The sequence below is a fragment of the Chionomys nivalis genome, chromosome 11 (assembly GCF_950005125.1).
Source record: "Chionomys nivalis chromosome 11, mChiNiv1.1, whole genome shotgun sequence".
Taxonomy (NCBI): Eukaryota; Metazoa; Chordata; class Mammalia; order Rodentia; family Cricetidae; genus Chionomys; species Chionomys nivalis.
This window is the reverse complement of record NC_080096.1, coordinates 40,219,053-40,239,485: the sequence shown is the minus strand read 5'-3', so window position 1 is coordinate 40,239,485 and position 20,433 is coordinate 40,219,053. Positions and strand designations below refer to the sequence as shown.

General features: G+C 49.7%; 1 protein-coding gene across 2 annotated transcripts in view; it reads left to right on the top strand.

The window, feature by feature from the left end:
• Positions 1 to 1,885: 1,885 nt before the first annotated feature.
• Positions 1,886 to 20,433, top strand: part of Glis1 (GLIS family zinc finger 1) — a 187,921-nt gene continuing 169,373 nt past the window's right edge. For both annotated transcript variants that reach the window (XM_057784900.1, XM_057784899.1), the window contains exon 1: positions 1,886 to 2,141. In XM_057784900.1, coding sequence (XP_057640883.1) covers positions 1,886 to 2,141 — 256 coding nt within the window. The remainder of the gene's footprint in view (positions 2,142 to 20,433) is intronic.

Here is a 20,433-nt window from a genome sequence, read left to right as displayed (position 1 = left end):
ACCATTCTCAAACAGTTTAAGTAAGCCAGGCAAGACTCTCTGGACTAGTGGTTGTCATCAGTACATAGAGGGATGTGTTGACTGTATGTAGAAACATTTTGAGGCTTCCCTGGATCCTCAGTAAGCCCCAGAAGATAGAGGAGACCTGAATGAACTCCCCATTTTGCAAGGCTTAGAGATGAGAGCTGAGCTACTGCGTCCAATAACTATGGAGCCTCATAAGGGCTCTTCCTACACATTGAGCAGGGTCCCTTGAGACCCTGATGAGGGAGAGAAGACGAAGCAGGGAACGGGTACAAGGGTACAGGGGAACTTTGAGATCCACTCCCACCCCACCCCCACCCAGTTTCTTTCTACAAAACATCAAGAAGTAAAATCTTGAGAACGTGGTTTGAGGCCTGGGTTCGGATCCCAGCTTTCCTATTGACTTGCCGTGAAATCTGTGCGACTTCTTCGAGTGAGCTGGTTAGAGTCTTCAAAAACAAAACAAAATAACTTGTCAAGCACTTTTGCAACTGTTACCTCCGTTTTAGCTGGTACTGTCATTCCCATTTACTAGGGAGAAGCAGTACCCCGCCTAGGAGGGGACGAAGCCGGGTTGTCCTGGCTCTGCTTTCGGGTCCCTGCCCTGTTCCTCTCGGCGCCGCAACGTCCAGCAGAGCCCGGCAGCGAGCGTGCCGGGCTCCGACTGCTGTCAAAACCTCAGCCCCGGCGCACGCCGCCCCGCCCAGGCCCCCAGGCGAGCGGCACGCCCTCGCGCCGCCATTGGCCTGGTCCGGCAGCCCCCGAGAGTCGCGGCCCGAGCGGTTGTGGGCAGTGGCGGGCCGCCCCGCCCCCGGGGTGTCGCCCCGTAGGACGCGGCGGCCGTGGCGGTGGTGGCGGTTGCGGGGGCTGCGGCGCCAGAGGAGGCGCGCCGTGCTGTGCGCCCCGCGAGCCGCTGCGCCCGCGGCGAGGTGAGAAGGGGCGCGACTCGCGCCCGGGACCCAGCGGCGTCCAAATTCGCGAGCTCTGGGGTGGCGCGGGGCGCGCCGAGGGGGCGAGGCGAGTTGGGGGCCCCCGAGGCCTCGCTCTCGCGGGAATGATGCTGGAGATGATGCCGTGGCTCCGGCGTGAGACTCGGCGTTGCGGAGTGTGAGCCGGTGAATGGGAGTGTGTGGCATGGCTGGTCTCGGAGTGCGTGTCGACCCCGCGCGAGTGTGCGTGGGAGCCGGCGTGCGTGGGCGACACTGGTTGTGCGTGCTCCCGCGCGCCGGGTTTCAGGGATGTGTGTCTATGGGGTGTGCTTTGTGGGCTCGCACAGTGGGCGTGCGCGCTCATCTGCAGCTGGTCTCTGGCGAGTGGCGGTGCTTGCGGGAGATCTGCTTTTGCACCCCGCGGTCGTGCGTGTGCAGTGCGCGGGCTCTGCTCAGCCTGCCCTGGAGCACCTGGAGGTGCGCAGCCAGGGACCCATCTGAACCCACTCTGGCTCTCCCCGAACCCTGCTCAGGGAGTCCCAGCTGCTGCCCTTCTCCCTGTCCCTTTAGGGAACTCCGGACAGGCGCTCCCATCCCACCCCAGGCCTTGGTTTTGCCGTTCGTCCGAAGAGGGCTGACCCTGGGTGGAAGCAGATTAGGGCGGTAGGGCGCAGGGGCTTCTCCGGAACGTGCGGGGCCAGGGCGATGGCAGCGAGAGGGTGACGACCACAGTGCGCGGGGTCAGGTGGCTCAGGGATGGGGTTGGTGTGGTGACACTGACAAATTTTAGAGATCAGGACTAAGTAGAACATGACTGCCCAAACTGTGATCCCGGGACGGAGCACTCAGCTTCCCGCATTCTAAAGCCCGGTGCTTTCTCTCCTCCGCAGGAGCCTGGCGCGACCCCCAGCTGTGCGCCCCGCCCCGGCGCCATGCATTGCGAGGTGGCCGAGGCACTTTCGGACAAGAGGCCAAAGGAGGCCCCTGGTGTGCCCGGCCCGGGCCGCGGGCCCGCTGGCCTGGGAGCACACATGGCCTTCAGGATTGCTGTGAGTGGCGGCAGCTGCGCGGATGGGAACCCGCGAGACCTACTGCCTCGGCTGCCCGTGCTACCACCACGTGTCCACGACCTCCTCCGACCCCGGAGCCCTCCAGACTATGGCGTGTCCAAGGCCGGCGGCGGCAAGGGTGAGTCCGACTGCACCAGTGTGCTGACCGTGGGCATGCAGAGGTCCGTTCGGGCTGTGATGCCTGCGCTGCTGTCACTGACTCTTTAAGGATTGTCTGGAGAACTTCGTGGAACTTTTTCTTAAGAGTTCTCAGTATTTCTGCAGTTGATTGGGACTTGCCTGTCAGTCTGAGCCGATGCCTGGAAGCTTCCAATTTAAACCAAATAGGCGCGTTTTGGGAGGAAATGTGTATATAGAAAGCTTATATTACATAATTTTGCTTCTGTATGTCATGTGAAACGTCAAAATTTTATTGTACGTTAGTGTATCAACTTTTGTGTCTAGTAACTGTTTCCAAACAGCTGAAGGCATGCTTTCAACTGTCCCAATCGCTCTTAAAAAGAAAGGAAGAAAGAAAACAGAGGACTTCGGTAGGATCTCTCCCGTAGGAACCTCAGTTTCCCCAACCGTCAAGTTAGAAATTTATTATGATTTCGTGACTCCTGACAGACGTTTTTCTGAGTCTTTAATCCAGTCTGGGCCAAGTGTTGACTCAGAAATGGCTTTTCTGTGCTTGATGAAGCCAAACAAGGCAAGCCCAGAACCCGCTATGGGCAAATTCAGAGACAGGTGCTGGTATTCGCCTGGACATATTCACCCCATCATAGTTAATTATTACTGGCCTGTTATGTATAGGTTTCATGTGAACAGATAATTAACCAGACATTAGGGAGACTGTTAAGGGATGCGCCATTCTGCTCTGTGATTCTCCATTAGCCGAACCAGCAGCTTTGGGGTTTGATTATGTCAAGCCCAGGACCTCTTGATTCTCTTCCCAGGTGGTTTGTAAGGAAGTCAAAGCCAGTGTTTTTTAGTTTTAGGACCCTCTTAGCATCAGCTTAGGCCAGCTTGCTTCCTGGTCCCAGCCTGGCTGGAAGGAAGAAGTGTGCGGAGGGTTCTTTTTGACTTTGTAGGAGAGAGGCCCTTTTTGTCTTCAGTCTCTTCTCCAAAGAGAAATCATTTTTAGAAGGAGAATGGATATGGGAAAATGCTTATAGAATATTTTTGCTAGGATGCATATTTGAGGACTCTTAACAGAAAAAATGGGTGTGTGTGTCAGTCAGTAATGCTTGCTACAGAGAACTTTCTGGCTTGCTGGGTTCCATTCAAGGTCCTTTCTTACACTGGTGCCCGTCATCTGCAAATCAAGTCCTGCACAGCCCTGCTGATTGCTGTAGCTCACACGACCTGTGTTTCATTGTTGACTGGAAGCATTTCACGTGAGGCTTTGCATATTGCCTCCATCCTTCCCAACCTCAATTGTGTTTTACCCACAACGCCTTGCTCCTGTATCAAAAGTCTTAGTTAAAGTCAGGGCTACATTTGGAAAGGACAGGGAAGGTAAAAACGATGGGAGAAACAGACCCTTTCTTGGTACCTTAACCTGGTGTTTCTGGTTACAATATCTCAGTGGATTCTAAATTGTTTTCCTTCACAGCTGTGGGGCTGTTGGGGTAGAGTAGATAACACCCATTTGAAAGGTGAGAACACTGAGGCCCACAGGTGGGGTAGCATCTGCAGCTCTGGGAACTGGCGCTCTGGCATAACTCCGGTTAGAGAGAGGAAAATCTCTGCAGGTTCTTTAGAGTCAGGCCAGGCAGTCTGAGAGAAGAGCAGCTTCCTCCCCAGTCTCCTTAGGATGCCCTCCTAGGAACATCATTGAGGAACCGACACCTTCTTCTGAGGCTGCCTCCTGCCGAAACATCCCCCTCCCCAACTACAACCCTTTGAATGTGTGGCATCCAGCCTCATCCACTCAGGCTTATTAGAAACAGACTAGCGGAGATACCAATGGAAGCATATTTATTTATTGGCTGTGTTGGAAATGCTAAGACACCAGCCGTTATGGGTGGGACGACGGGGAAGTTAGCTCACGGCTCTGAGCCTCCACTTTCCTCCTTGAGACTGACTTAGCACAGGAGCATTTTAGGACGGGGACAGTAATATGTTGGATGCTCTCGGCCTCTGGATTTTTATTTGCATGGGAGTGATAATGTCCATTACAGGGTCAGTAAAACAGGGTGGTAAAGATACTATAGAAACTGAAAAGTTAGGTCACTTTTATTAATACTTGCAGGGTACCATGCTAGGGACAGTGGTACTGGCAGACTGAGGAGTGAAAAAGCTTTGGGTTTTTAGTGTTAAATGTGAAGGGCACTGATTCTGGTGCACTGGCCAGGAGAGGCCAAGAGGTTCTGTGCCTTGGATCTTCCTTGGCCCCTGCTACCCAGTGAAGCGAGAGAAGACTGCAATGCTTGGTGTGGGGTCAGGGTTCAAATGGCGTGCCTGTGCCTTGGACAGACCTTAAGCACATGGAGGGATTGAGCTAATGAATGTGTCCAGGTCTGGACGGGGAGGGACTAGGCATGGGGTGACATCATGCACTAGCATTGTCATCGTTTGTGATAAGAGTCATTGTCTGTTTATGACCAAGTCCCACTTATCCAGATTCCAAGCAGCTGAGAAGGCCAAATTACCAAATCCTGCATTTTTAAAATTATTATTAAGCACCTGACACTTTTTTTTTTTAAAGACCTGGAAAGAAGGAAAACAGCCCGGCTTTCCCCGGAGGCCAGCTTTCTGGCCATGGCCGGTGATGACTGTTCCGCGTGGGCTCTCACAGTGTTCAGAGTGTAGCCATGTACTCTCCTTCATCTGGCCTCGCCTGCCGCATGGGCTCTTCTGATAGAACAGATCATGGACTCTTCTGACGGAGTGCTTGTATTGGATGGGGCACATACTGACTCTCAGGAGACTGACTCCTTTTTTATAGCTTAGTGCATGGAGGTTCCGGGATCTGCTCAGAGCCATGCCAGCTCCTGAGGCCTCCAACTCCAGGACTTTATAGTTCTGAAACTGTCCCGTCTCCACACGTACATTTGAGTTTAGAGCTGGCATTTGTAAGCAGGGCCTTCCAAACATCCCCAGAGAACTTAACTGTGTTTGTTTTTTTGTATGTCTCCTGTCTTAAATGTCTGGGACTTGGTAATCGTCACTATGCCGTGTCTAGAAGACTTTGTAGTTTACCAGATGATTCCATCTGCTCAAACCGGGTAATGATGGTACTGTTTAATTCCTAGCAACTCAGTGCCGAGGCCCTCTTTACTGTGTCCCGTACACAGCAAGCAAAAGGGGAGATTGACGATCACCACAAATGTGAACTCTGCCATTAATACAAACAGTCCCCATATCATGGTTGGTTGTACATTTCTAAAAGCGGTCAGTCCGGTAGTTTAAAAAGCAAAACAAAAAACCCCAAGCAAAACAACAACAACAACAACAACAAAGCAATTATAGGCCAATTTTGGACGTCAGGCTGCTGGTGTGCAGTGGGGCGTGATGGTTTCAGTGTACTATCTGCCCGAGTTTTTTTTCCAGCATGTTCCGAGGAGGTCAGGAAAGGCCAGCACATCTGTAATAGGAAGGTGTAAGTTATTTTTAAAGCATTTTCCCCTCTGGCTCTGGTGGGCAATTTGCTTTGCATTTCATCCATTTTAAAGTGCTGGTCCTGGGATCCGGAAATAATCAGATCCAAATTTTTTTCAGTGCTTGAGGTTTCAAATAAGGGGGAAGAAAACCTGCTGGCCAAATGTCAGGCTCACTGAGACAAAGAGAAACAAGTGTGTGTGTGTGTGTGTGTGTGTGTGTGTGTGTGTGTGTACAAGCTAGAGAGGAACATGTTGCGTCTACAGTCACAAGAGTTATGTGTCCGACAAATCTTTTATAGACGTGTAGCGGAAATGTAATTCCCGAAGATTCCTTTTAAATTCTGTGCAGCTAGAATTTCTCTCCCTTTTCTGCCTTCCAGCCTCTCTAGAAGCTGTTAAGACTTGGCTGGCAAAATGAAAAGGGTGCCATCACCTAAGATCGTACCTCAGTTGGGGCCTTGTTTCCGCACAGTTTACCTGCAGTGCACTTAGCTGGCCCAAGGTCTCGGGACCCTTTTGGCTGTGTAATCTGATAGGGTGTGTTGCTCTGTCATTGTGACTTTTCCTATGCTGTGGTTTTCCTCCACACGTTTGAAAAGGAAACCACCCCGACTCAGTTACTCATCTCCCGCATTTCATTTGCGTGAGAAGCAAAGTGGACCGGCACACTTATTTTCAAAGCGCGTTAAAATCCCATTACGGGCCTAAGTGCACGAACCATTTAAAAGCCATATTCTTACGTCCTTTGCTCTGGAGGTTGCATAGTTATCGTTTTCTTCGGTTTTATTTCATGGAGTTTGGCCAGCATCCTAGAAGAAAGGAGAAACTTAAGTTTGAAATAGGGATTTCAGTCCTTTTTTAGATTAGGATTAGAAAGAAAAAACAACAAACAAACAAACTTTATTTAGAAGTTGACCATCGCTAACTGTGCGTGGCTTTTACTTAAAGAAGAGAATTTTCTTGGGAATTTTGATGTTGATACAGGGTTGCGATGCGTGCACATACACACGCATACACAAATCAAAGTTAAATGATCTACCCGTGGTTTGCTAATATTTTTTTCCCCCAGACTAGATTTTAGTGGCAATTAGTTTGGGCCTAAAAAGTCATGCTGTGTCTTTAGGTAAGGGCTAGTTTATTCTTGTGTGTAAAAAGCACAAAATGTTCGATTCAAAGGAGAAAAGTAATCAAAAAAACTGTGGTGGGCTTTGAAAAGTTTGACTGAATAATACAAACACAGGCTGTGATTCTAGGCCAGGAAAAAAACAACCTCCCCCCCCCCCAGACTTGTGAAGTATCTGTACCATCGTATTGCCGGTGCTCCTGATTCTGGCCGTTGAAAATGGATCGCTTGTTTGTCAACTGCCGCTGCCCAAATTAATAGTTTACAATGAAAAAAAAAAAGTCTTCGGCGTTGGAAGCAAAGTCCGGGCCCTGACAGCTGAGTTACTGAGTAAGGATGGCAGAAGAGGAGGGGGCTGTTTTGTGGCTGCTTGGGTCTCCCAAAGCCTTATTTATAAGAAACCGAAAGAAAGCAGGCCGCTGTGCTGGGGTGGGGGTGGAGAGAACGCAGCCCTAACCCGGGGTCCTTCGGTTTCTAGTCACTGGACGCATCTGTTTTCTCCTTTCCTGTCTTCCCCCTTAAACTCTCAAGCGTGGTTCCTTCAGAAGGTTCCGGCAGAGCGGGGGACTGTGTTAGCATTATGAGCTGTGTTTTTAAAGGCAGTGTTTTGAGTCAGATGCATGGAGAGGAGCCTTCAGCCTGTGAACTGAAGGATGCATTTCCTGTAAGGGCCTGAATTTATTTGGTGATTACGGTTAGCTGCTTGGAGCCCACACTTGCGCCATAGTACAACTTTGATACCCAGGGACTAGGCCTTTTGCTTTCTGCCTTGGGGAACGGTTCCATTGGATGATCCGTATCCTCCCTTTTGTGCTCTGAATTCCCAGGACCCCACATTACCTAAACGAGAGAGTTGGGAGGATCCTGGGCTTTGAAATAGTCTCTATTATCTGTAGGCCAGACTAGGGCTTTTGACTGGGCCTTCTGAGTCCTGACCGCAGAAGGTGAATGTAGAAGGAAAAGGGGGGCACACTTATCTTTATTGAGCACCTACTGTGTACTGGGCCAGACATGGTACAGCTGTGAGTACATTTAATCATGTCTGGCATCCCTACGTGAAATTCTGCAGATGGAGGAATGAGCTAAGAAAGTGCCTTGTTCCATGTTGGGCAGGCAGGAAGTAGTGAGCCATATTTGAACCATATTGTCTGAAAGCAAGGCCAGTATTTCCCCCTTAAGCACATACTCTCAGACAGCTTTTTTAAAACTTGGGGTCCCCTTACTGAGTTCTCAGCTAGCAGGCCAACGTGAGGTTTTAGGGGACCTGTGCTTGGTTATGCATTGCTCTCCGCCATCCCCCCCTCAAAATCGGGAGGAGATGGGTTCCCAGTGTGATTGTGTTCTCAGGAAGCTGGGGTCTTGTGAGGACTCTCAGGCTGGCCATGGAGGTTGTTTCTCTGAAGCAGGGGCAGGATCCCGCCCTCCTACCCCATCCAGGGGTTATTGCAGGTTATAGCCCCTGGCGGAGGCCATCTCGTGGTGTGGAGGAATTCTTTGCAGAGGTCAGTGGCTCAGGGATCTGGGGAACAGTCCTTTTGTTTTTAGCACCTGGTAAGATAAAGGTGGGCTTGCCAGTGTGGGCACACCAGGGACCTAACTGACCGTGAGAATTTGCTTTAGAAATGGATCCTTTGTGTCAAGTGATGAGCTGGTCAGATGAAGCCCAGAGGTCTCCTTCCAGGAGTTTGGCCTTGTACCATATGTTCATGAGCCGGTCGCCCCACTTACTCGGGGTCGGAACTGCAAGAGCCTTCCCGGTTCCCTGTTGACACTGGTTCTGAAAGGAAGCCTGCGAAGCGGCATCAGGGGTGTGGCTCATGCTTTTCCTATTTGTGTCTTTTTAGCCGCCCACCACCTTACGTTTTTAGACGCAGTTGCTTTTGTTTTGAAATTGCTGGAAAACAGAGCTCTAGAAAGAAACCAAGAAGGACCCTGAGCCCGACTTGAGAAAGATCCCATTTGCTGTTTTAAGCTCTCGGGAGGGCTGGGGATAGGGTTTACTTTGGATCGCTGTTGGACGGTCTGAATTACTTCTCTGAGTGCTGGGTATTTAATACCTAGTAGAAGTTTGTATAAGAGCTGATGATGTATTTTGCCGACTTTCCAACCCTGTAAATAAATTACACGTGCCGGCAGAGGCTGCCAGGATCCACTGTGTCAACTGAAGCTTAATTTTTATCCCAAACCACTTAATACTTTTGTCCAAGTGAGCACAGCAGAGTAGGCGAGTGTCAGCCCATCCCCAGATGAAGGACGCCAGCGCTGGGCCCGGTCTCTGCGGAGTTGAGATTTCGCAGTAGCTTTTGTGATTAGGTGGTGGTGTCCTCAGGGCAGATAATGATAATATGATTTTAAGTGTATTATAAAATGAAACTGGATGGCTTCCACTCCCGGTGAGCCTGGTTCACCTCCCTCCTCTAGAGGAAAAGACTGAAATTGTGTCTTTTTATCTTAATACTGCTGTGCATTTTAGCCCATTTGAGTTGCAAAGCCCAGGTAATATCATTGGCATTTCCAGTGCGAAACAAAATAGGGGTTCTAATTTGGACACACTATTAAATATTTCATGCTTCAACCAAACTCAATTCTTTTTTATTCCTATAATAAGTTTAAATATTAATTCTCTGGAATGTCAGATGCCTAAAGCGAGGCATTTAGTGATCCGCAGTTTCAAGTGTCTCGAGGAAGGGTTATGAAACAGGATCTTTCTTGGGGAGGGGTGAGCAGCGCGTTTGAGAGATATCTGAGTTCAAGGCAGCGTCTTCTGATTTACTTTTTAAAGGGAAAAGGTCATAAAAGAAGTCGCTTTCTGTGCTGAAGGATTAAGTGGCTTAGGCTGAAACAACAGCAGGGACTTTACTGTTTCCCCCGTTACATTTTAACAATGCTTTTTGGGGGAGGGGGCGGGTCATTTTCCCGCCTGCTTGTCTCCCTTCTCTCTGCCCCCCCCTCAGCCAGATGGCTTTAATTCCAACCAAATCCCACGCTGAGGCCAAATGATTGATCAAACAGTCATTTGTACTTACGTAGCGCTTTGTGAGACTGTCCGCGGTGCAGCTTCTCGTGGGGCCTGCAGAGGGGATGCTTTCAGGCAAGCCTGCAGCACTGGGAGGGGTGGGGGTCCAGGGATGGATGGAGAGAGCCCACATCCTGGACTGTGAATCCTCGCAACTTCTTGTTTCAGGCCTTTCTAATATTGCCGGGCCTAGGCGGCAAGGGTATTCGGGATTCTTAGACACGAGTGTACCCGTAGTTAGACAGCTAGCGCCCACCGATGGAGCTGCTGCCTACTGGGGTCTAGGTGTAGCCTAATCTTTATCTATCTATCTATCTATCTATCTATCTATCTATCTATCTATCTATCTATCTATCTATCTATCTATCCATCCATCTATCTATTTATTTATTTATTTATTAAAGATTTCTGCCTCTTCCCTGCCACCGCCTCCTATTTCCCTCCCCCTCCCCCGATGGTGTAGCCTAATCTTACGAGGTCTTTTAACATCGGCTAGTGTTTTCCGAGCAGAGCAACACAGGCATCTATGTGGGCAGATTTGTCCTGCAGACTGTCCTCACGGACGCTTTAACGATCTTGACTTGCCAGTTAGTGGGAAGACAGGGCCCTTGCTGGCTGGCTCCACCATCATCTCTGGCTAGTTCCGTGGCACTGCAGACTTTCTCGTTTCGTACCCCTAAGTGGAGTTTTCCTCTGCCCTTCTTTCCTTCTAAACCACAAAATTCTTTTATTCATCGTTGTGCACCCTTAAATTGTCTTGGGGAACAAGGGAGGAGACAGAGAGCGCTCAGATGCTTGCTGTTGTACCCGTGTGCCCAGCGCTAGGTCTGACCTGAAGTGCTCGTGACGTGTCTGAGATATTGGTTGAGGAACACGATCTGCAACAGGCTACCAGGTTCAGATAGTGACTTGGCGATCTCACCACGCCTGTCCATGAATTGGGGATAATGACAGTTACAGTTTCAGCAAGCTGTGATGAGGGATGATGGTCATCACAAGTATAAGTGTATGAAACAGACGGGCTCCTAATGAGTTCTCATTAATAATTACAGCTCCTGTCACCGTGGCTCCTGCTGTCAACGGCATGGGGACCTCTGGGAGCGGTTTTGCCTCGTTCCTTTCTACCATGCTGACCCCACTTCATCTTTCCTGCCAGCTTAGGAGTCACTTCATCACAGAAGCCTCTTTCTCCCAGCCCTCGTTCTGCCTAGACCTGTTCACACTCTGTGGCAGTTATTACTTAGGTGAATTTGAGGACAGAGATGGAGTCTCATTGTCCCTGTGCCCCAGATGCTAAACACAGACCCCACTCAGGATGGGTGACCAAGAAATTGGAAACTGGTGACTCAGTTGCTACTCTCAAGGAGCCTTGAACTGTGAACAAGAGTGCTCAATGCTCCTGTTTTCTTTCTCTAAGGGTGGACATACGAAGGTCCTCTGTGAGAAAGATTGATTTTATTATTGATTAATGTGTATGTGCACGTTAGTGTAGTACTTGAGGAGGCCAGAAGAGGGCGCCAGATCCCTTGGAACTGGAGTTAGAGGAGGTTTGTGAGCTATTATGCGGGTGCTGGGAAACTGAACTCGGGTCCTCTGGAAGAGCAGCCAGTGCTCTTAACCATGGAGTCATCTCTCCAGCCCCCAGCAAATGCTCTCTGCATGTTGGTGATCCAGTGAGGTGCTGAGTGATCCTCTTAAGCAGACAGTCTTATTCTCTCCTAGTGTTGTCTTAGGATCTTCACAGTGAGCTCTGTCTTGATCTGTTGGGTGGCCTTGGCAAGTCTTCCTGCTCTTCTGGGCTGCCCCTTTCCCTTACTTGTTGGGAACCGCAGACTTCAGGGGTGGCAGACATTTATGGTTGCAAGTCTCTGGAGTGGCCAGGTTACAGGCCAGGCAGAGGACTCCATTCTGTGCCAGGAACTCATTGGTCAGCTAGTCTTTCTGAGTCTCAAAAGAAAAGGTGGAGAACAATAGAGGAAGATCCTTACATGGCTCTCTGGCCTCTACGCCTGAGCATATGCACCCCCACTCACATAAATGTGTGTGTACATACATGTACACACAGCATCTGTGCACATGAGGAGAGAATTGGTGGTTAGTACACATGTGACCCTGATTTCCCTAAGATGAAGAACTTCAGATCAGGATTGGAACCGAGACCCGCCAGAGTGGATGACGATTGATGTCCCCACAGTGCAGGCAAGAATTAGGTAGAGCTCCTGGGACGGTAGTGGCTTTCTGACCCCTCTCTGCGCGCTACTGTGGACTTTATAGCCACATAAGTTTCAGAGGGGTCATGTTACTTGGAGAAAGGTAGGCATGGGACATCGGAGTCAGAACTACACATTATACAGGTTCGTTGGACTCCGTGCCTCCGTCTTCCTCCTCTGTTAAGTGGAGACCGTTTCTGTTTAGAGAGTTGATTTGGAGTGAGATGAGAAGTCTGTAGACCTGCGGAGTAGGGACTAACATGTTGCAGGTGCATCCTTGCAGAGCCGTGTGGCTCTGGGTCCCTCTGAGGAGCAGATAGATCTAGGTCGAGTTCCTAGGCTGGCCGATTGCTGCTGTCTCCTCCACACTGCGATGGTCTACCTTTACCATCTTTCTTGGTGCAATTAAGAGTCTGATTAGGGTTGGCATTCCAGCTGTGGAGGACACAGGTCTGGTTGGCTGGTTTCTAGGTTTTACATCGGGATGGAGAATGGTCAGGGACAGCAACCCTTCGTTGATGTGGGTGTGGGTGGCATCAGCTCAACTTGACAACAGGTACTGGCCTCGGGTCAGCCCAAGACGCACATGCAGCTGGTAGTGACTGGTGTCTGCTAGGAAGGGAGGGGGCTAGGTTATGGGGTGGGATCCAGAGGTGTAGATAACTCCCTTCCCCCCACCGCCCTGCCCCTGCCTCAGTTTAGTGAGCTGGGAATAGCTGTCTGGCTTCAGCATCCTGCTGAACTTTCTTGAGTCTTCCTTTTGAGTTTAAGGCGTTCCCAGGGTTCTGCTCCTCACAGGCCTGTGTGGCCTGCATCTGTGGTATCGACAGCCTGGCATTTGTCAATCCCTGCGGGGAGTGAGTCTTCTCTGTAGCCATTCCGTTGTCTTCATTTGCCTCTTGAGAGGCAAGTGTCACCCTCCTCGTTTTTACAGATAGGAAGATGGGCCAGAGGGTACAAGTGCCCCAAAGCCGTGGAGTGGTGACTGCAGGTTGACCTGTCTTTCTCCCACCTTGACTGCCTCCTGGGAGTCACTTCTTCAGTCTCATTCCTAACCTTTGAGAAACTTCCCCCTTTTAACTGGGGGGAACCTTGGCCATGCTTTGGTGTTTCTCCAGAAGAGGCAGTCTTGCAAAGCTCCAGGCTTTCTTTCCCAGGGTGCTCCTGAGGGAGAGGGCCTGGGATGAGCATGTCTCTGACTCACTGGTGGAGTTGGGGGAGAGGGCCTGGGATGAGCGCGTCTCTGACTCTGGTGGAGCTGGTTCAGAGGATGGAATCCTACAGGATGCTGGCAGGGTGATCGTTTCCTCTCCAGTGAAGGGTGCTTCCTGAACAGATTGGAGGCTTTACTCTCCTTGAACACCTGCTGTTCAGGTATCAGGTCTAACCGTGAACACTGGTGGACTAACAGAGCCCACAGCGTGGTGGGCAGGTGCATGGCGGGTGAGAATCACTGAGGTCCCAGCCCTCTTGTGTGCGCTCTCTTCTCAGTTTCTTTCCTAAGCAGACGCCCGTCCTCTCACTGCTGTGGACGATGACCTTAGCCTTGGTTTGCTCAGCATGAAATGGACATATCTGCTGGCTCCCCTGACAGAGCGTGGGGGAAGGTCAGCGGGGGTCAGGGTGGGAGGGAGGCTTGAGCCCAGAGAGGGCCTTCTGAGGACAAGTGGGAACTTGGGTCTGCAGAACAGTCCTTGCCGGATGCTGGAGGTGGAGCACACCCAGGACAGCCTGTCCTGGATTGGGGGCTACCTTAACCAGCACCCCTACTTTACCACCTACTAGTTCTTGCTGTTTAAGCTGTTTTGGGTGCTGTACACCGGGGATATAGAAGAGCTGTTTGCCATTGTTTGATATTGGCCAGGCAGGCAGGGATCCTCCTCGCTCTATCAGGTGTTTTCAGTATTCTAGAGCCGTCACTTACTGGGCGTTGCCAGCCACTCCAGCGCCCTTTTTAAAAAACGGATCCTCAATGCCAGGTGGTGGTGGTGCATGCCTTTAACCCCAGCACTCCAGAGACAGAGGCAGGCAGATCTCTATGAGTTCGAGGCCAGCCTGGACCACAGTGAGTTCCAGGATAGCAGGACTGTTTCACAGAGAAGCCCTGTCTCTGAGAACCAAAATAAATAAATTAATTAATAAATAAAATAACAAATAAAAAGGATCCTCTTGTTGAATATCATGAGTACCTTGTGATATACATTTAATTCTCCTTAAGAATTGATTACATAGAGCTAACAATGCAGTCTTTAAATTGTTTTAACTACATTCCAGTGCTTAGTAGGCACCAGGCTGGAGGCTGCACAACGGACAGTGCCATTTGGGAATGCTTTCATATTTGCAGACAGTTCTGCCGGACCTCACTCGAGGCTCCGTGTCCTTGGCCTCTGCTTGGGGAGCATCTTGCTAAGGTGGGCAGGGCGACATACCAGCTTTGCTCCTGTTGGGGACACAGATGTGAGTCCTTGGTTCTATGTGCTCTGCTCCCAGAGTCCATGGAACTGTAGTGATGAGAGATGAGGCCAGGCTTCCTAGAGAGGCCCTGGTGGGAGGGAAGTGGCCCAAAGGGTGTGGTGGTCTCTGTACCCGGTCCCCAAGCTGAGAATGACCGGTGCAGCACTTAACAGTGGTGGGGTCTGGTTTTATCCTTGTTTCTGACTTCTAGCGAATTGCTTGGCCTTATTCCTAATCCTTATTTGGGAGGTGACTGGCCTTTTAAAGATAATTTAATTTATTAATCCTTATTTTTCCGCTCATTTAAGTAATACAGAAAGTTTGGAAGCTGTAGAAAGATGTCAAACAATTCTTGGCTTATCCTCCCACTCCTTACAGTGACTATTGCTTACAGTTTGGTATATTTCTTTTCAGTTTTGTTCATGTCTAATTATTAATATTAGTATATTTTTATATTACTGAGATATTATCTATCCTGAATATAGCCTTAAACACTTATTTGTAAAGTTAACATTCTAACATAATCATTTTCCTGTTATTAAAACTCTTGGTAAACATCCAAAAATGTGTTAAATTTTATCGATTAGCTTATTTTGAATAGGTGACGCATTAAAATGGTTTCAAATTCAGAATCTCCAAAAGAGTCCTCAGGGAGCCCCTCTTTCTTTGTTTTTTTTCACCTGTGTCTGAGACCCCATCCCCAACTGGCGATATCTTAAGTTTGCCTGGCCTCTCAGAGCTACCTTCTGTGCGTGAAGACAAACATATATGTGAATTACACACGCATGGTTGTTACAGGTGCCTGCTAGTGTAGAGAGCCAGAGCCGGCGGGCACGTCTTCCTGCAGCGGTCCGTTCTGCACGGAAGCTACGGGGGCTGCTGGGTAGTAGCACCTATTAGAGAGGACCCTTTTCACAGCTGCAGACAGCGCCTGCCTTCTCAGAGAACAGACTGCCTGCATCCTCACCTGGCTTCGGAATTCCTTTCCTCATTTGAAGGTGGGAAGGACATCTGCTTATCATTTCATTTGACTTGGGTCTGATTTCGAGTATGGCAGAGCCGACATAGAGTCTGTTTTCACAGTTCCCATTTCTCTTGCTGAATATTTTGCTTTTTTAGTAGCTCGGTGGCAGGGCGCTTGCCTAACGCATGTGGGGCTCCGGGTTCGAGCCCCAGTATCACCAAAATAATAAATAAATAAATAAATAAATAAATAAATAAGCCTTCTTCTGTCATGAAGAGCAAGCCTGTTCTTGACGTTTTGTCCACATTTTTATGAGTCTCTGCTTCAGCGAGTTCTTTGTGATGTTTTGAAACACATCAAAAATTCTTTTTATAGCTAAATTGCCCGGACTTTTCCTTTGCCAGTGTCTCTGTTGCTTTCTGCTTTGTCATTCACCAGGTCCCATTGTTTGTTGTTATTGCTATTTGCAGTAACTTGTTTTATTAATGTTTTAAAATAAAAAATTTTATTTTTAGCAAAGTCATGCCAAACACAGCTTTAAAAGTAAGCCAGCGTGATGAAGCCCTTGAGGAGAAGCTGGGTCTGCACAGTCCCCGCCCCCCAGGCAGCCTTCAGCCAGGGCGGCAGTGAGGGCTACCTCCAGGGGGCACCAGCATAGTTGAGCTCCTGTGGCATGGTGGCTCGGCCTTGGATTCACTCAATTATTTTCTAGCGTTTTCCCCCATACATATCAGCTCGGGTCGTGAAACTGTTAACAGGGAACCCTCCCACAGTGACTCAGGGGACCCCACACACCGTTCCTCTGATTCCTCCAGCAGTCCGTGGTGTACCTGTCATTATCTCTAGTCTGCAGGTGAAGGAACAGAAGAGAGAGGGAGAGCCTTTCGTCCAGGGTTACAGGGCTGGCGAGTGGGCGAGGGTTAGGTCTCTTTAAAACAGACTTGGCTGCGATGTGGTCCTCACTGCTCAAGTCCCGCTGCAGCTGAGGAAGATTTAGTTCTGAAGATTTAGTTCTCTCAAGCCCCAGTCTTCCACCTGCCGGCCCTTGCCTCCTCCCTGGCCTAGGGCTTTGAGCCAGTGTGGAGTTGGGGCTGTGTGTGATGAGAGCTTGTCTCTTTGGGTCTGGAAGACCCCTAGGACAGCAGGCATGATGGTGGTGCTGGCTGCGTTATTCTGAAGCGGGACTCAACTCTGGTTTGAGAGTATTGCCCAGAATGCATTGGGGGAAGAAGGATAGAGACAGAAGAGCCCGAGGAGAGGGATTTCTGTGGAGGGCTGCACGTGGCAGGGATGTGTCTTCCTACTCATGCCAAATGGCAGAAGGGATACCTCCTCGTAAAGCTGTAAGAGGACCACACAGGGAACATGGCATGGCCAGCATGCCAGAGGGACAGAGCGACGGGTGGATGGATCATGTGTGACAGTGAGAAAGACGGGTTGGGGCCGCTCTAGCAGAGCGAGCAGAGGACTTTTTCTGGAGGTCGTAGTCTTGCCGGGCAGAAGTAAGAGGCTGGAAGTGTCTTATGGGACACAGGGGTCACAGCTGTCTGCTGATCCAGGAACTCACAGACATACCCTAGCGGCACAGTGTGTGTCCTCCAGTCTAGAGGACAACTGCCTGCTGCTCGGTGGACAGTCAGACCTGGAACAGCCTGTCCTCTGCCTGGCTTCAAGGGGGAAGATCTTAGCGGAAAGCGGTTTGGATGGAGTTGAGATTATTAATCTGTGTGGGACATCTTAATTACTAAACGAGGCCATTCTTAGGACGGAAAGTCCTTGGGACTGAAGATGTTCTGAGAGCTGAGAGTGACCCAGAGTATCTAGGGAACTCCCAAACTCTCATAGGTACAGGGGTGGGGAGAGGGTGGGTCTTCAGGTGGAATTTTGAAAAGGGGGACCGGGAAGGGGTGGGCAGGGCAGTGACAGTGCCTCTGAGCCTGTTCTCACTGGGACACGGCAATCAAGTGATCGGGTCGTGCACCTTGGGAGCTTTCCTTTCTGGTAGGACCTTTCATATTCAAGTTTGTTTGTTTTCCTTCTTGTTTGCGTGGTCTTGTGTTTTCCCCTAATTACTCTATCACCCTGTCAGATATCCTGTCTCTCCTGCATCCTAATCTGGTCTTGAGGATTTCTCCAAGGGTTCCCCCTCCCCAGTCTGCCCTGAGCAGGATCTTTGCATCTCGGTTCCTTGTCTGTCACATAGCCTGGATGATAGAAACAGAAAAGAGACTTTAGTATAAGAATTCTGAGTGTGTCTCAGAACTTCCTGCAAAGGTTGAAGAAGCAGGCTTGGCATCTCCAACCCAATACAGGCTGTCCAGTGGTACGCACTGCTGTGTGAGTGTGTAAGTGTGTGAGTGTGTGTGTTTGTGTGTGTGTGTCTTCTACTGGGGAACTGGAGAAATCACCTTACATGGTGAACCCCCACCCCAGTCCACACCAAGCAACATGTGCATGCACACACACGCTCACTTCTACAAGCAGAAAACCCAGAGACACTAGCAGTGTGGCCACACTTCCCTACACTGACCACACCACAGAAGAGTTCATGAGCCCCTTTCCTGCTCTTTTTTTACTAAGGACCACCATTTGGGAAACTTTCTATTTAATCTGGTCATTTGATGACTGCACTTTCCCCTGTAGAATGTAAGCCCTGGAGTCACGCCCATGGCCAGCCTTGTTCCCGGGAACTAGAAGCATGCGTACCTCACAGCAGGAGCTCAGGGAAAATTTGTTAGGTTAAAAAATATTAAAAATATTTGGCCAGGTATGATAACAGGCATGTCTGTAATCATAGCATTCGGAGGCATAGGATTGCTGTTTCAAAGCTGGCTTGAACGTCACAGTGAAACCGTGTCTAAAACAAAAAAAACAAACAAAAAAAAAGCAAGAAAACATCAAACAACCCTGGCTTTCCCACCGTCCACACCGACATAATGCTGATTAGAACACTCTGATTAGGAGCTGGTGAGATGGTTCAGTGAGTAAAGGTGTCTGCCACCAAGTCTGATGACCCGAGATCGATCCCAGGAACCGGCATGATGGAAGAAGAAAACTAGCTCCCTACAGGGTGTTCTGATCTTCACACACACTCTGTGGCACGCCCCCATACACACACACACTTACACACTCACACACACACACTCTGTGGCACGCCACCATACACACACACCTATTTATATCGTGTTTTCTATTTTTCTTGGTTTAGCTCCACAGTTTGCTATGGCATGTTTTCCTGATTTGTCTTTGACTAGGCCTCAATTTTGACGTGTTAGTAAGAGCTAACACACTCCTTTGATGACTTTGTCTGAATTCATTCTCACGACCTGCAGAAGGAGGTAGGTACAGGCAGTTATGATGCCTATTTGACAGATGAAGAAACTGAGACCCAGGGATGTTAAGAAACGGCATGGCTGTGAAGCCAGGGTGGTTTGGCTGAGGGGCTGATCCTGTGAATTTGGAAGATGGTATCCGGTATATTCCAGTGCCCCGGGCTCATGCGACATCCAGCTCTGTGTGAACTCCTGACTCTGTGCAGATTCTCTGTGCCCCTCCTCCAGCCCTCCGGCCCACTGTTTTTTAGGTTTCTAAGTACTTTGTGTGTTTGGTGTTTCGGAATTTCCCAGTGAGGTGCTTTGGTGTGGGCTTTCTTTTACTGGGCTGGGTGCTCAATGGGCCCGTTATTTCCGGATAGTCATGTCTTTCAGGTTTTGTTTGTTTGTTTTTTTGTTTTAATTTTCCCAATTCCTTTACTCTTTCATATTCTGGAACTCTCACTAATTGTACATTTTGCTTCTTACATTACTCTTTTAATTTTCCTATCTTTCCCCTAGTACTTCTTTGTCTTTTTAATCTGTTTTCTGAGAATTTCCTGAACTTTGTCTCCCATTTTAATTTTTCACTTGAGTTATTTCAATTTGCAAAATCATCCTGTTCGTCTAATGTGGCTCCTTTTTACATTCCATCTGCTGATGTATATAATATATTGGGGTTTTATTAAACCACACTTCCCTCTATTCTCTGCCTTTCTGTTTCCATTTATACAATTCTTCCTTCCTTTCATTCCTTCCCTCCCTCCCTCCTTCCCTCTCCTCCTCCTTCTTCTGTCAGGGTTTTTCTTGTGTAGCCCTGGCTGTCCTGGAACTCACTCTGTAGACAGGCTTCAAACACCTCCCAAGTGCTGGGATTAAAGGCGTGCACCACCATGCCCGGTTACCATTTGTACAATCCTGGTCTCCTCCTTCGAGGCTGAGGGTCTTCCTCACCTACTCATGCTGCCTTCTGCTTGTATGAAAGTGCCCGCTGTCCTGACCCATCACTTTGCGTCCTTTGTCTCTCCTGGAGTCCGTGTCTCCTCCTTTCTCAGCCTAGTCCCTGTCACTGTAATCCTGCTTCTAGGCCACCCTCAGCCTGAGTACCCTGTCATAGTCATGGTCAGCTCTCTGCCCTACCCTGGTTAGAACCAACTGAGTGACGAGGAAATCACCCCAAATGACCCAGTCTGAATGCGTCAGCTCAGGGCTTCAGGTACTGTCCAGGCAGAGCCTCCCTGCCGCAGCCCAGCATCCTGTCCTCACGGCCGTCCCTCTTCCGTCATAGGCTCTGTGCCTACCACTGAGTTTTCCCCTCAGCACGTAGACATGTTAGGAATCGGCCATTCCTTCTTATGTTCTGCTTGCCGCCTTTCTCCCTGTTTCCTTCCCTGCCCTGGCCGGTCCGTGCTGCTGAACCTGGCTGCTGCAGCCCTAGTCTTCAGTGACCCCATGTCATTGTTGGCGGATGCCCCCTTGCAGTCACTTGGCTGTCTCTGCTCTGCACCAGCAGCTCTGATTTCTGAGTTCCGTGCTGACTCTGCTCACCGGTCTGTGTCCCTACCACCACCTTCCGGCTTGTGCAGCCCCCACACCTCTGTTCTGGTCCTGGCAGGGGCTCCCTGCTGTTGCTTGGGCTTCTGTGTACTCCATTCTGTGTCTAGCTGCCAGGTAAGTTGTTCTTGCGTGGGGATACCGCAGCATCTCCCTGTCTAGATTTCCTGTCTTCTCTTCTGCTCTGGCCG